The sequence below is a fragment of the Ascaphus truei genome, chromosome 2 (genome assembly GCF_040206685.1).
Source record: "Ascaphus truei isolate aAscTru1 chromosome 2, aAscTru1.hap1, whole genome shotgun sequence".
NCBI classification, from domain to species: Eukaryota; Metazoa; Chordata; class Amphibia; order Anura; family Ascaphidae; genus Ascaphus; species Ascaphus truei.
The window spans coordinates 419406614-419422690 of record NC_134484.1 but is presented as its reverse complement, the minus strand read 5'-3'; the positions used below and the strand labels follow the sequence as shown (position 1 = coordinate 419422690).

At 40.3% G+C, this 16077-nt stretch overlaps 1 protein-coding gene across 10 annotated transcripts in view; it reads left to right on the top strand.

Moving 5' to 3' along the window:
* Positions 1–16077, top strand: part of ARHGAP21 (Rho GTPase activating protein 21) — a 138240-nt gene that overhangs the window by 80302 nt on the left and 41861 nt on the right. For 6 of the 10 annotated variants that reach the window (XM_075587599.1, XM_075587593.1, XM_075587594.1 and 3 more), the window contains exons 5-7: positions 347–425; positions 1920–1974; positions 14906–14935. In XM_075587599.1, the coding sequence (XP_075443714.1) occupies positions 347–425; positions 1920–1974; positions 14906–14935 (164 nt within the window). Of the gene's footprint in view, positions 1–346; positions 426–1919; positions 1975–14905; positions 14936–15361; positions 15616–16077 lie in introns of those variants that run through there. The other 4 variants (XM_075587598.1, XM_075587602.1, XM_075587597.1 and 1 more) reach the window with 2 other exon arrangements.

The window sequence follows — 16077 nt, the reverse complement described above, 5'->3', positions numbered from 1 at the left end:
CCTAGTTCTTGCTAAAATTCACGCCGAGTTGCCTATGATCTACTCAGAAATGGCACATTTAAACTATCAGTTCACTTTGGTCCTAGGTGGGGAGCTGTCTCCAGCACAGACATGTTAAAAGCTAAGCTCTCTGGGCCCTGGAATAATGAGGTCTGTAGATGTATCTGAAAGAAACAGGCACATTTCTGAAAGTGAAAGTCATTTAAAGCTTAAAAATGGCATGCATCAAAATATATATATAAAAGCATTAAAATGTTCCAAGTAAAATAAGTGCAATATATCTACATTCCTGAAGTGCTTTTTAAATTTTTATTTATTTATTTGTTTTTACTGTTATTACCCCTAGGGGACAGAATCATAAAAGTGAATGGTGAAAGTGTCATTGGAAAGACTTATTCCCAAGTGATTGCTCTAATCCAGAACAGGTATGTAAACTTCTGTCAAATATGGCATTTGCCATTTCTGTGTTTATATCGCTTGTCAACTCTTACATTTCATAACACTTTTAAAAAGAATTCATTCTCAAAGAAGATTACAGGTTCATCAAGTGGGATAAAAATATATATTTTTTTTGACTGTTAATGATGGGTTGTCTTCCCTTCACTTTCTGTATAATAATGCTTATAAGTAAAACAACGTATTACTTTGTAATTACGGTAAGTACATGTTAAGGGTTCTGTGTATGAAAGCAGCTCAGATCTGTAATGTTTTTCATATTTGTAATATGCCTTTCACCAGGGGTGCTCAGCTCAAGCCCTCAAGAACAGGGAGCCACTGTTGAGCCATCTGTGCTAATGCAGGGATGTCCTTAAAACCTAACCTGTTGGCGGGAAGGGAGGGGGGAGGGGGTTCCTGAGTACTGGAGTTGAGCACTCCTGCCTTAGGCCCCGGACATGTTTGGCGCTTGCTTGCGGAAGCGCGCTGACGCGCGCTCCCGCTCAGCACTGAGCCCCTACAGCCGCAATTAGAGCGGCTTTACTAGGGGCTCACCTGCGCTTCCGCGCGCTTGCGGAAGCGCAGGTCTTAGGGGAATGTTAAATTCCCCCGCTTGCCGGCGAAACAGGCCGGTCACGTGAGCGGTTCGCCCAATGAGGGCGAACCAGCTCCGTGACGTCACTGGCCCGCACGCCCCCGGCCCACCCCCTGACGGCTGCTGACAGCGCGTGCGGTAAGCAACCGCAAGGCCAAGGAAAGCACCCGCTTTCCATGCGCCTCAGCACGCCAGCAGGGACCATGGACTCGGCCTTACACAACAAACAAATGAGTTTATATGCACAGAATGTGTTAGATTGTAATATGTATACAGGTATATGTTTCACCCAGTTTGCATTCATGTCTGCAGAATTATCCAATTATGATTCTGAATCCTGTGTTCACTTGTGTTTATATTGCTTCATGTAAAGCAGGTCTCAATAGAAATGTGATATTTTCACAGACTTGCATAAACCAGGCTAAATTCACTGAGAAAACAGTGTGGCAAAATGTTTGCCAAGCATAAAGTCTTTGTCATAAAGTCACATGGCCCTTTTATATATTGCTGTTACCCAACATTCTGGGGAACGTGGCACTATTTTCAGTAATCTGTTGAAAATATTGTTTTTAAGGTGTGTGCGAGGTTGCGATTTTCCAACCGGTGTGAACATTTGTGAAGAAATTCGCAAAGCATGTTTGAGGACATTTGCACATCTCTAACTTGTTTTCTCTCTGTGTGTGTGTGTGTGTGTGTGTGTGTGTGTGTGTGTGTGTGTGTGTGTGTGTGTGTGTGTGTGTGTGTGTGCGTGCGTGCGTGCGTGCGTGCGTGCGTGCGTGCGTGCGTGCGTGCGTGCGTGCGTTATAACGATTGAATCATGTGGCAATCATTTTTTTATTTTTTTATTTATTTTTTAAGTCAAAATTGTACATTCTGCTGTTTTTTTCAGTGATTCCACGTTAGAACTTAGTGTGATGCCAAAAGATGAAGACATCCTGCAACTGGTAAGTGTGTTCCTGTATTTGATAAATGCATTCTTGGGATCTTGATCTACTTTCCTATTTTAGAGTACTTTTAAGTTCTGTAAAAAAAATTCATGTTTTTTTTTTTTTTTTTTTTTTGTATTACCCCATTTCCTCAATTCTAAGACGCACCTTTTTTTCGATTTTCACATGTCTGAAATTGGGGTGCATATTAGAATCGATGTATTTAAAAAAAACTGTACAAACCCCCTCTTTTCACTTAACATGTTTCAGGAGAGGTCCCATGTCAGCGGAGGACGAAGTGTGCGGCGGGGGGAGAGGTCCCGTGTCTGCAGATGGTTGAAGATGGACAGCGAGCGGGAGTGCGGTGGGATACGTCCCAAGTCTTCAGGTGAATGAAGATAAGAAGACAGCGGGCGTGCTGTGGCGGCTAATAGATCATAATAGCAGGAGCAGAGCGGCATAGGGGAACGGCTTGGAAGGTGCACAAAGTAACACCAGAAGTTGACCGGTGTGCACCTCCCAAGCCATTCCCCCCATGCCGCTCTGCTCCTGCTCAGCTCTCCTGCTTTATGATCTCCTGCCGCCGCACGCCCGCTGTCTTCTTATCTTAATTCACCTGCAGACTTTGGACCTGTCCTGCTGCTGCATACCCACCCGCTGTCCATCTTCAACCATCTGCAGACGTGGGACCTCTCCTGCCGCCGCCGCCGCCCACTTCATCCTCCGCTGACATGGGACCTCTCCTGCCGCCCCCGCCGCCCACTTCATCCTCCGCTGACATGGGACCTCTCCTGCCGCCGCCGCCGCCCACTTCATTCTCCGCTGACATGAGACCTCTCCTGAAACATGATAAGTGAAAAAGTAATTTTCCTCGATTGTAAGGGCCAAATCGATGGTGCGTCTTACAATCAAAGGCGTCTTACAATCGAGGAAATACGGTATATCAGATCTTTTTTATTAGTTGATGATCGTTTGTGGATGTGTATTTGTTGATGCAATATACTGACTATTACATTTGATATAATACCAGTTCATACATTTTTTTTGGATAATGGTACGTTGCAATGAATTACTATTGATCAACAGCTGCCAGATATAATCTTAAAATATAATTTCACTTTGACTTTGTCAATTTCCCGAAAATTCGAGTGAAAAGCAAGCTTGGGCACGTTTTGCACACCTCTAATCTTGACATTGGGCCGTTGCAGAGGTTACTTCACTTGCAATATGCTTTTCCTGCTTCTATTGAAACTGTTGTGGATAGTTTGGAATTAGTATATGAGGATAACGAGCTTCTAAGATACTTGCAGTGACTTGAGAGGTTTGCAAACAAAGGGGATTGCGTAAACCATGGGATTAGTCAATCGGCAGTGTCCTATTAGAAATGCATTGTGTAAAATGTTAAACTGCCAGCTCACAATCACTTTGTGAAATTGTTTATATTTCCATGGTAAACAAGCTTAAAAAAGTTATTTCCCCCTATCTTTATCTATCTTCTGGTGACTCAGTCCTCAAAGCCACAAGTGAGTTGTTCTTTCTGCTTTTTGCTTGCACTGTAATGATACCATCATTGGTTAAACAGATGAACATAAGTAGCTGTTATGCTTCAATCGAATGTCCCTAGAGAAATGCAAAACACTCGTTTTTCACAAGAAACAAATTAGTAGAGCCGTTATTTTAAGTGGTTAATGTGTAGTAAGGTAGCCATTAACTTGTTTGGACGGTCACCTTTGCAAATTAGAACCTGGACTGTTCTGAGTATTTTGCACAGGAACTGTTTGGTTGATGCCAGTGATCATGAACATGTTTGTCCTGTCTTGACCCTACTCCACTTTTTGGGCTGAGGTTCTGAAACAGAAGTCACTGATTAGTTGAAGTTGCTTGGGGTTTCCCCTTTATTATTTTAGCATAACAGCTGTAAGTTATGCGATTACATGAACCAAATTGACCTGTTATACTTGAGCTTTAAACAGAACTGTATTCATTTTCTTGGCGTTCTACATCTATTTTTCATAGTTAATAGTAGATGAGGTTGAAAAAAGACATATCCATCGCATTCAACGTATGTTACATTTTCCTGTTGTATTTTTTATTACTTGATTGCGCTTTCAATATTTTGTAGGTAACAAAGTATTCTGCCTCAGATCAGTTACTACATTTACTAATGTGGGATGAACGTTTATAATATATTGTGTGCATCCTCAACAGACCAATCTCTCATTTTATCCAGTAGAGCGTCCGATGCACTTGAGAGTACTGGTATATAGAAGAGGTCCCCGATTGGCCATCAATTATTGATTGGGGGGGGGGGGGAGGAAGTTGTAATCATTATTAGAGAAAATCCAAGACTAAGTTACCAAAGATAATGTAAATGTAATATGGGCCATAAATCTGTGAACAAGAATTTTTATTTAAGGTAGATTCTTAACTAGCCCATAAGCCCTGAAGGGTGATGGTTCATCTGCCTTTTAACGCTTACACCTTTTTTCCTGATGATTTTAATTTTCTCCTGATCTTGCCATGTCTGCAAATATGCTCATCTTCAATCTGCTTAATTACTGCACTGTGCTATGTTTTGTTCACTACTGCCTTTGGAATATGAATTTCAAAGCATAATCTCTAGTACTGACTGGCAATGCACAGTTTGCGCTGTCAGTCCTGTTATGTTCCATCTGTATTTAATTGAGCTTCCCAACGCACAAATTTATATTGGAGTTGCAAAAAAATGAAATGAGTGCACCATATAACATTTTCTCAAGTATTAAAAACCTAAATGTTATGTAGATGGCCCAATAAAGGTATTTATTATTTTAATAAATCAACTTTACATTGCCTCCTCTATATCACAATTAATTGTTGTCCCCATAGTTCTGTTTGGACATTATTAGGAACCTCTTTTTAAAGCACTGGACATTTTAACCCACTGTGAACAGCATGTCAAATCTCACAGCTAGAAAGCATGTTTTTTGCAAGTCATGTTTGTCGTAACCATTCTCTAGGCTTATTCAACAGTTTGTAACTAAAACCTCTCCAATGAGTTGATTGTTAAAGTTACCAGCATTTATACCCATCTAAGGTGATCTGTTGCTGTTTCCTATTGGCTTGCGTGATACAGGGGACTTACATCCCAGGAAGCATCTCGGGAGCCATGGGGAACCCCCTAGGTTACATCCTTTAAAAATAAATAAATACTGTGGGTGCTGCTGTTTTTAAAAAAAAGTGTATAATAAACAATGATCATTTAACATTAAAGTACAATGTTTCGGGTAGCTTGTATCCCCAGGAAGTCAGTATATATTATTATTGCGCAAGTTTATAGTCCAGTTTGGATTTGACCCGCTAGGGCAGCGGTGACCAACTCCAGTCTTCAAGGGCCACCAACAGGTCAGGTTCAGGATGTCCCTGCTTTAGCACAGGTGTCTTGTCGATTGAACTACTTGTCCTGAAGCTGGGATATCCTTAAAACATGGCCTGTTGGTGGCCCTTTAGGACTGTTTTTTGACGACTCGTGCTACAGGTGCAAACTGCTATGTTGATCCAGTTGTTCTCCATTGACACATTAAACTGGTGTTTGTGTTTTCTTAATCTATTTCCTGTCACTCTGTTTAATTATTGTCCACGTCTTGTGTCCACTGACCTTACCTAAATGCTTAAACAGGTGGAAGTTATGAAGTATTATTACTATTCATTCTCCCCTGCAAAGCTTCCCTAGCAGAACATGTCATCCGGATGTTAGCGATGCTATTTGCTATTCTGCATCTGTTGCCATGGTAGCAGTCTGAATTCCAATGCATTCCACATGCTTTGTTTTGAGGATAGGTCTTGGGAAGGAAAGTTATTTAAGCAGCAAAAGTACTGTCTTCAATTTGTACAGTAAATAAAAATACCATTTGTGAGCACATTCACGCCTGACAGGTCTGCAACCCTGCTTATCCCCACTATCCCTTGGCATACAATGCTTTGACTGCAGGCAGGGATTCTGGGAAATTAAATCCAAATGAGCACTGTCACCACTTACTTGTCCATGTAATAAAGTAAAGCAAAAAACGCAACATTGGGCATCAGTAACATTATCTTTTCATTTTAGTGGTGCAGAAGTGTCTGCATGATCTTTACAATGAAATGCCCATACATTGGTATCTTTACATTGATTTCTTTTATTGGGCAATGTCCTCAGGATGGGCCTGTATTTCCTGAATTTTTGTAAGGAGGGCTTTGAAGGTTTGATGAAAGGAGATGGGGATGGATAAGCAATGGAATGATGGCAAAGCCAAGGTTGCGAAAAATAAAATTGCACCTCCTGCTTTTTGCAAAACATACAGTAGGAAGCAGAAAAAAACCATGTACAGTCATTGCTCTGGTATTGCTTTTACGTTAAGGATGAATAACCTTTTTAACTAAAACCTTCGTATGGTAACAAAACAGATACTCTGATACCTGGCCTTTTTCACAGTACAAATGTGTTTTGTAAGAGAGGAGAGGGGAAACTGCTCGTTCCATTTATTATTAATCAGTCTGTGGTTTGTGCTTTTAACAGGCTCTCTTGGTTGAAAAGGGCACTATAACAGTAAGAGCTACTGTTTTGAAGAATCCCCCTGTGGTCCTTCAGTTCACATGCAAAATATTGTGATTTGAAATCGCCTGTTTCAATGTGTTCCTAGGGTTTAGAGAGCAAGTAGTAACTACAATGAACAGTGAGTATATTTCTGATCAGCCGTATAGAGCGTGGTACTTGTCTAGTGGCCCCGGAACGATAAACATTTTCACAGTGAAGAAATAGGCGATTTACATATATTCAGAAAGTAATGCTTTCTGTAGAGAGCTCTGTGACACTTGGCAGCCTCTTAACAATGTGCCGCCAGCCCATTAATAACTTGTGTGAAGAAACTATTTTCTTATCCGTTTTGTCTCAAATGTGACATTTATTGGCTTTCAAAATGTACACGCATTAACTCCTTTTGAAGGTGCCAGCATGCTACACATTTTCTCATAGGTGCAGTTATCAGGGTTTCTACTGGGCATTTAAATGCCCATCCATTAGGAAGCTGCTAACAATCAGGTTGTGGCTTCCTATTGGAGGAAGATCCAGGGGCCATTTTGGTTCTCCTGGATGTAGATTTAAAACCGGCACCTTTACTCATAAATCTCAGGAAGCAAGAGGTCCCTGGGGCTGACAATGGCACAGGCCGGCCCCACAGGATTCCATACTTCAAAGACTGTAAGAAAACAAACCGCTTTTTAGCTTTAATCATCACGAATGTTGGTATTTTTATACAACACGTTTCTCTTTTTTTTGTCATCTTTGATTTTTCTGGTACCCAACAGTGTTGCTTCTGCTGCTTTGTAAGGTCTGTGTACTTGTGTTCCTTATGGGACAGAACAGTAAGAAGAATTAAGTATTGTTAAAGACAATAGTGCCTATTCATTAAACTGCAATACTGCTGATTTTGCCATAGAGGTAGCTTTCTGTAATTGTGCTGCAGTCTAGTGCGATTTAGCAGTGTCGCAACATCATATGGAAGGCAAAATGATCTTTAAAGTGTAAAAACCCAAGTCTTCCTTCGATGTTTTTTTTTATTTTTTATAACCATGGCCAGTTACCTTAACCTTCTCTCGAATGCGATTTAGCTATTTTTCTGTTCTAAAGCTATTCAATAGTGTGCAGGTTATTTTACTAAATCGCATTAGCACTTGTTAATGGAAATTGAAGTGTGTGATTCAATTGGCAAACTGAATTGGCATGAATCTGGAAGGACTTTTTTTTATTTAGAATTTAATCGCAGGCCTCTCTCCTTCAGTGTGTCTAAAAAAATAAATGTCATACAGTAGTTATTTCTTTCCCTCCAACCCCCCACACAATTCAGTTATCCATACCCAGCCAACATCACCTGTCACCTGAACCAGAACTAAAGATTGTTACCTGTTTTCTGCCTGTTCTCACAATCCTGTAAATCTATCTGTTGAACTTTGCCACTGAAGGATTGACCGAATGCGTTGTGCTAATGCTAATACTGATATCTAAACATTGAGCTTTGGTTACTTTAGACACGTTGGTAATTGTCATCAAGTCTGTATTCATTTCCTGTTTGAAAGTGACTACTCCTTGTACCCATATGACCTGAACACTGTACAAGTGTACTGCTTGGTACCAAGATACTAAACCTTTTGTTGGTTAGTCTCCCTCAGAATGCAGTCACTCACAAACTCACACACACACTCCGTGCCAGGAATGCATTGCAGGATGTGTGTATCAAAGCCGTGATAAAAGGTATTGTCACGCTAGACATGTTAAATTGTTTGAGCAAATACAGAATTGTACTGACCGTAAATATTACAGGGTGTCTGGATTGCATATCTCAGATATTTGTTTCCTCAAACTATGTTTCAATAGCATTAAGGATATCTGCGCCTTCGGCAAAATCATACTAATGCAACTGTGATTCTAGGGGTTATAGGGAGAGAGTTATGGGGTATTTTATATTCTCTGATTTATTTGAGTTTAAAATCATTCTCTCTCAGCCTTAAATGCCCTGAAAGATTGATGAGTGGGAGATAACCAAGACACTCAGAAAAGTTTGACTTGACCTTGTTACAGAGGTAAAGGTTTTGAGCATAAAACAATGATTTTGAGTACAAAAATCAGAATTCCTTTGGGTGGCGGCAGGGGGGGGGGGGTTATACCAATAACACGGGAATTACATATTACGCTTTTTCTTTATATTCTGTGTTTTTGTAAAATTGCTTTTGTGTAAAATTGCTTTTGTGTAAACAAGCACTGTACACTTCCATATGTTAAACCTAAAATGTAAGAAGTACAGTCTTGGGCTCTAATTTAACCTTTTGAAGAGTTTAAAGCTCCTTTTCGGGCACATTTTTCTACATTGGGTTTTGTGTTACATATTTTACTAGTAAACAGAGGACAAGAACTCCTGTGGGTAAGACCATAAATTATTCTTGGGGGTGGCAGCGTAATTGAGGTGTAGTGTGAAGGTTCGGGGGGAGTTATTGCTAATTTTGTAGTTCCCTGTGTAGGTAATTAAGCGATTCATCTGGATCGCTGGAGGTTATTGATCCCTGTCACATGCACACAGGTGTGGCATTCATGATGGGTATCTCTATTGGTGTGACCATTCATGTTTGCAGTATACTGTAAGGTCAAAACCATTTTGTTGTCGCAACCCAAATCGCAGAGGACAGATCTTCCACAATGAGCCACAGCTGGTGGCTGTAGCCAGAAGTGTGCACTAAACACTACATCGAACTGTAAACTAAACGCAAGTTCTATCAGGAAGTTTGTCATTTCTTTTTGGTGCACTGGGGGAAAATTATCACTTTTTGTGTAACACTTTCTTGGTGACAAACTTTTAGATCAAGGGGAGACCTGAAATAAACTGTGTAGCTTGCTACATAAACTTAAATTGCTGATTAAAAACATCCCATACTGTAACTGTATAATTATTATCCTTAGGCCGCGTCCATGGGTAGTGCGCGTGCATTTGTGCGGTGTTATGTACTCCTGCAGCAGGAGATGTTTGTCCTTTAGGTAGACGGGGTGTATCGGAGGCGTGGCCGATGACGTCACAGAGCTGGTTCAACATCATTGGGCGAACAGTTCACGTGACCTGGCCGGCGCGAGACAAATGCACACGTTTTTTTGGTGTGTGTGTGTGTGTGTGTGTGTGTGTGTGTATATATGTATATATATATATATATATATATATATATATATATATATATATATATATATATATATATATATGTGTGTGTGTATATGTATAGATATATGTGTGTGTGTGTGTGTGTGTGTGTGTGTGTGTGTATATATATACGTACTGCAATGGTAGTGATTACAAATATTTGTATTCAACACACATAATATCCTAAGAGGTCCTGCAGTGGACTGAAACGTTGGTTACTATGTATGTTGACTACAAATCTTTTTGAACACTACCATTGCAGTGTTCTTCATCAAACCGGGTTTTGAGTATGTATGTATTTATATAGCGCCATTAATGTACATAGCGCTTCACAGTAGTAATACATGTGACAATCATATAAATAACAAATGCAAATAACAGGTCATGGTAATAAGTGCTTCAGGCATAAATGTAACATTTCAGAAGAGGAGTCCCTGCTCCGAAGAGCTTACAATCTAATTGGTAGGTAGGAAGAACGTACAGAGACAGTAGGAGGGCATTCGGCTAAGAGCGTCTGAAGGGGGACAAGCTTTATGTATAGTGTATAGTATTAGCCACGGTGCTACTTCATAAGCTTTTTTTTTTTTAAGCAAGTGGGTCGTAAGGTGGGTCTTAAAGGTGGATAGAGAGGGTGCTAGTCTGGTATTGAGGGGAAGGGCAGTCGGTGACAAAGGTTTGAGGCGGGAGAGGGCTTTAGATACAAAAGGGATAAAGAGAAGACATCCTTGAGCAGAACGCAAGAGTCAGGATGGTGCATAGCGAGAAATTAGGGCTGAGATGTAAGGAGGGGCATAAGTGTAAAGCTTTAAAAGTGAAGAGGAGAATTGAGTGCGAGATGCGGGATTTGATCGGAAGCCAGGAGAGTGATTTCAGGAGGGGAGATGCTGAAACAGATGTAGGAAAGAGCAGAGTGATTCTGGCAGTAGCGTATAGGATAGATTGTAGGCGAGGCAGGAAGGCTGGACAGCAGACGGTTGCGGTAATCGAGACAGGAGAAAATGAGGGCTTGAGTCAGAGTTTTAGCAGTCGAGCAACAGAGGAAAGGGCGTATCTTTGTAATATTGCGGAGGAAAAAGCGATGGGTTTTAGAAACGTTTTGAATGTGAGAGGAGTAGAGTGTGACCCCTAGGCAGTGTGCTTGGGCTAATGGGTGAATGATAGTACTTCCAACAGAAATGTAGAAGGAGGTAGTAGGGCCAGGTTTGGGAGGAAGTATGTGGAGCTCTGTTTTTGCCATGTTGAGTCGGTGGAGGGCCATCTATGATATCGTAGAGAGACATTCTGAAATTTTTTGTCTATACAGCAGGTGTAAGGTCAGGGGGTTGAAAAGTAAATTTTTGTGTCGTCAGCATAGATGTGATTATTAAACCCAAGAGATGTGATTAGGTCACCTAAAGAAAGTGTGTACAGAGAAGAGGTCCCATGACAGAGCCCTTGGTACCCCCACAGAGAGATCGATAGAGGAGAAGGTGTTGGTAGAAGAGACACTGAAAGTACGATGGGAGAGGTAAGAGGAGATCCAGGATAGAGCTCTGTTACGAATACCAAGAGTATGGAGAATGTGAAGAAGAGGGTGGTCCACGGTGTCAAATGCTGCAGAGAGGTCGAGTAATATGAGCAGTGTAATGACCTCTGTCTTTGGCAGCATGGACGTCATTAGTTATTTTAGTGAGGGCTGTTTCAGTCGAGTGAGCAGTGCGGAAACCAGATTGTAGAGGATCTAGGATAGAATAGGTGTGGAGCAAGCGAGAGAATACAAGACGTTCAAGGAGTTTATAGAGGCAAAAGGCAGGAGGGAGACAGGTCGAAAGTTAGAATGACAGGTAGGATCAAGCTTGCTGTTTTTGAGTAATGGTATAACTGTTGCATGTTTTGAAGGAGGAGGAAAAGGTTCCAGAGTAGAGGGAGGAGTTAAAACTGTGTGTGAGCATAGGGCTTATAGTAGGAGCAAGAGGTTTTAGGAGATGGGAGGGAATGGGGTCAAGAAGGCAAGTGGTAGAAGGAGAAGAGGAGATCAGCAGTGACACATCCTCCTTTGAGACAGCGGATAGAGTCAAGGAAGGAAGGAGGAGAGTTGGGAAGCTGTGTAGGATGGGAGGAGGAAAAAGAGGTGATGTTCTGATGTATGGATTCCACCTTTTCCTTAAAATTGTCAGCAAAGTCCTGAGGTGAGATGGAGGAAGAAGAGGCAGCTGAGGGTGGTCTGAGTAGGGAGTCAAAGACAGAAGAGTCAGTGTGGGTTAGACTTGTGCGTGTTGATTAGTAAAAAAAAGTAGGTTTGTTTAGCCTGCGAGAGGGCAGAGTTGAAACAGGACAGCATAAATCTGTAGTGAAGGATGTCTGCGAGTGCAGGAACGCAGCATGCGCGTGTGGAAATTTAGCCAGGGTCTGGGTTTAGAAGGGCGAGAACGGCAGAGAGAAAGTAGGTCATGTAGATCAAGAGATGAGAATAGGGCAAAGTTGTAGTTCTTGAACAGGTTGTCAGGGTCTGGAGCAGGGCTGAGAGAGGAGAGGGAGGACCGTTTCCTCCAGAGGCGAGTGGAGGAACGCAGCATGCATGCATGTGTGTGAATTTAGCCAGGGTCTGGGGTTAGAAGGGCGAGGACGGCAGAGAGAAAGCGGGCATGTAGATAAAGGGTGAAATATTTCTGTATTTATTCCTGGACACGTCCACTTGGTCCCCATTTGTTTTTGGGGTGTGCCTACTATATATATATCTAGTGCATATTATATTAAAAAAAATATATATATTTTTCCATTCTAACCCCATGGCTATTAAAAATCTAAAAAAAAGTATCTTGTGTTGGTATTTGGCACCCGTTTGTTTGAACTTCTTCTAAAACCGCAGTTTGATTGGCCACCATAACTAGCAGATTGTGATATAGAAAGCAAACTAAACAGATTTCTTTGCTTGCCAAGTAACTTGCATTGTACACAAGTTGGAAGAGTAACCACCATGTGATATGACAGATGAGCTTCATAGACAATCATTCCATTCTGTCTCCCAAGTTTTAATGCTGATATTTATGCACGTCTACATTTGACTGAAATAACCCATTCTTCACAGATTCCGCAACACCAGAGCGCAGTATTGCATATCTCAGGTGTTGTTTAGGTAGAAAGAAACAAGCTTTGTATGTGGGTGGTAGCTGTCCCTTTTAATGGAATGGCACACGTCATTTTCTATTTTGCCATATAAGATCAATCCTGCTATAATTAACAAGTGCTCTCTTGTCCTTGGAATCGTCTGTGTAATCTAAATAAACGTAGTCTGCAAAATCAATAATATTTGTATAGCGAGAGACTGACTTTAAGGTGCCTTAGAAATTCTATGTACAGTACTATAAGATGTCGGGACCTTCAATGTGTTTTTGGTGGCTTTATCACAATGAATGGCTTACCACAGAATAGAGGCAATTCTAATCATAATAATCCGGTGATAAATGGTTAAAAGCATCTAATTTTCAAGCCCTGTGTACTATTTTGCCAGGAAACATTGGGCAGCATTTCTTAATTAGGAAGAAAGGAAATCGGGTGCCGTGAGACATTGAGAATCATATGGAGCATGCTTTCACCAGCTGTTGCACACTTGATTCCTGACAAAAATAACATTGTTTAAGTGTTCAATCTGTTGGGAGAAGGATTCCATTGCTGATCACAGTGTATGTTTGAGTTATTATGAAGCACTTTAGGACCCATTGAATTTAGTAGAGGTAAATGGCATTTGCTGGTATGAGCTACTTTTTCCAGCTGTCCATGTTTTTTTGTAGTGCCGATTGATAGTACTACATTTAGTCATGTGTAAAGATTCCAGTTTTAGGTTTTTACAGCCCACCCCCCCCAAAAAAACACTGATCATCTTGCACTTTCGGTTAAAATCGATACAAACCGGAAACGAAGCATCCTGTCCTATTAAGTTCCACCCCTTGTGCCAGCCTGTCCAGAGGTGGGAGACAAGTGTCACGGAGGAGTAGGGATACTAAAAAAAAAAAAAAAACAAAAAAAAAATCCAACCAATTAACACCAAATTCAGATACGTGTAAAAAAAAAATTTTTCTTTTTTTAAGAGAGTGCCGAAAAAGAAAACAAAAGAATCTAGGCATTTTGCAAAAAATAAACACAAAACCGGAATCCCATATCATGTAAAAAAAATTTTTTAAATTTGTTTCATAATTTTGTCAAATTATTCTGAAGAGGTGATTTATTATGTATAGCACTTGTTGGAGAGTAATGTAACTAGTTAGCTGTGGGATTAATGGAATAGTTGGCAGCTTTCTGTATCCTATATACAGTATTGTGTGAAATATTGGAATTAGAGTACAATAGTACTCTCCTCCTCCCCTTAAATTTCATCTATTTAGCATCTCTGCTCTATAAATGAAATAACCAAGTCTGTGTCATTTATGGTCAAGCACAAAATGTGTGGACTTTTTTCAGTTATTTTTAAAAACATTTGCATTTTTTTTTATAGTTGGCATTTTTTTTGAAGTTTTATTTTTAAGCAAATAATTGACACCATGCAATCAATATTGTATGCCTTGAAATATTTAATGTGCACCTATACATGAACATTTTGCAAAAGGCAAGGACTTCTTTGTTTCTCTGACAACGGAAGATGCCCTTTCAGTATAGTAGAACCCGCCTTCATTTGCAGAAGGGATGCACTGCTGGTGAAGTGTCTGTTATTAGCCGTGTGATCAATGCATTTTTCACAAACTAGTACACAGATTTCAGTGAAATGTTTCTGTAATATGGGCAATGAAAATGAGGATTTTTCTTCAGCAGCATTCTAATTTTAGCTGGAATGTGAAAGGCAGCTGCAGTCAGCTGAGCTTGTAGTCAGAATTGTATGGCAAGAAAGACACACTTTCAGATGAATAATAGAGCGTTCGTTTCGTCATCTATAAGAAGAGCGGCTGAAAGCTCAGGGGAGAGCACGTAATTGCTGTAGTAGGAGGAAAGATCAGTAGCATGCAGCTAGGACTACCTACATGTTGCAGAAAGGATGCACTTAAATACATCCAGTGTTGTTTTCCTTTAGCAAATAGGAGGTGTATGTGTGTGTGTGACAGCAGTCATAGAAGGGGTTTGGAATTAATATTCTGCTCCACCGCCCTTTGCCGCTTTTGGTACCTTCCAGAGAAATCTGTGTAGATGTATTTTTAGCTGCCTGTACCCGGCATCAGTATGACAACATAATTCTGTCTTTACATCAGTAAGCAGCTCTTTTACTATGCTTTATTTTCTGCCAGCTGCAGTTTCCAAAGGATGTCACAGCACTGGTAAGAAATGCACAGAAGCCATTTCTCTGGTATCTTTATGGAATGTTTTATTTATTTTTGTAATATGTCTGAGATTGTAGCCTGTTAACACCGGACCTGATTTTGTAATGCCTGTTTGCTGGATTTGGCTCCAGTTATTGGAGAACATATGCATGTGCTGCTTAAGAGGATGTGTTTGTTTTTTTGTTTTTAATATTGTAACATAACACTCACTATAATATTGTGTTTATTGCAGCAGGATTAAGAGCCTCGCCCTCACCGTGTTATGTTTATGGCTACACACTTAGGCTTTATAACCTTATGAATGCAAGCGATAGACAAGCTGTACTTGTCTGCAATAAGCATGTTACAGATTGAGCAGGACATGCTGTAATATGATACCACACCTGAACTGTATAAAAACCCTGGGAAGGCATTTCCATTTTTTTTCCTTTTACTGCATTGCCAAGCGCTGCAGTCAGCTCTCGCTTAATCGCATTGAACATGAACCTTAATCATGTTCCTTTCCGATGATATGGTTTTACCCTCTAGTTTCTTGTTTTTCTTCCTACAATCCCTGTATGTGCTGTGTTTGTTTCACAATGATTACTGAAGTGTCTCTTGATAGACCAGGGAAATGGGTGAAACGTGCCAAATTTAGTTTAACCGTTTTTCTTAGAAGCCAAGCAGTAAACCCAAAGGTAAGCTCTAAATGAACCAAATAGTTGACTTTGATTTTGTGCGAATTCAGTGTGTAATTGTTACTTTAACACTGGTTAAATATGCTTTGCTTAACATTTCTGTATGCTGCCATTTAATTTGCCATTCAGTTTTGCGTATGTTTAAAGTCTTGGTGATTCACAATATACACACATGCATCATGTAGTTTTATGTAGTGGGAAAATGTCGACCTGTTATTTGTAGCAATGGTGTAAGGGTCTAACTCGAATGTTGTAGGACATTTAATTTCTTTGTTTTTTAAGAGTTTATTGTCAATATACTATAGTGTGTACATGTCATATATTTCTCAGAAATGATTAATGGGACTAAAATGGGCATAGAATATCTTTAATTATACTCTTTTTTTGTTTTTCTTAACTATTACCTGCTATAGTATAAGATGCAAAACAGATGGCTCATCGTAGTTGTATTTTTTCCCCTCT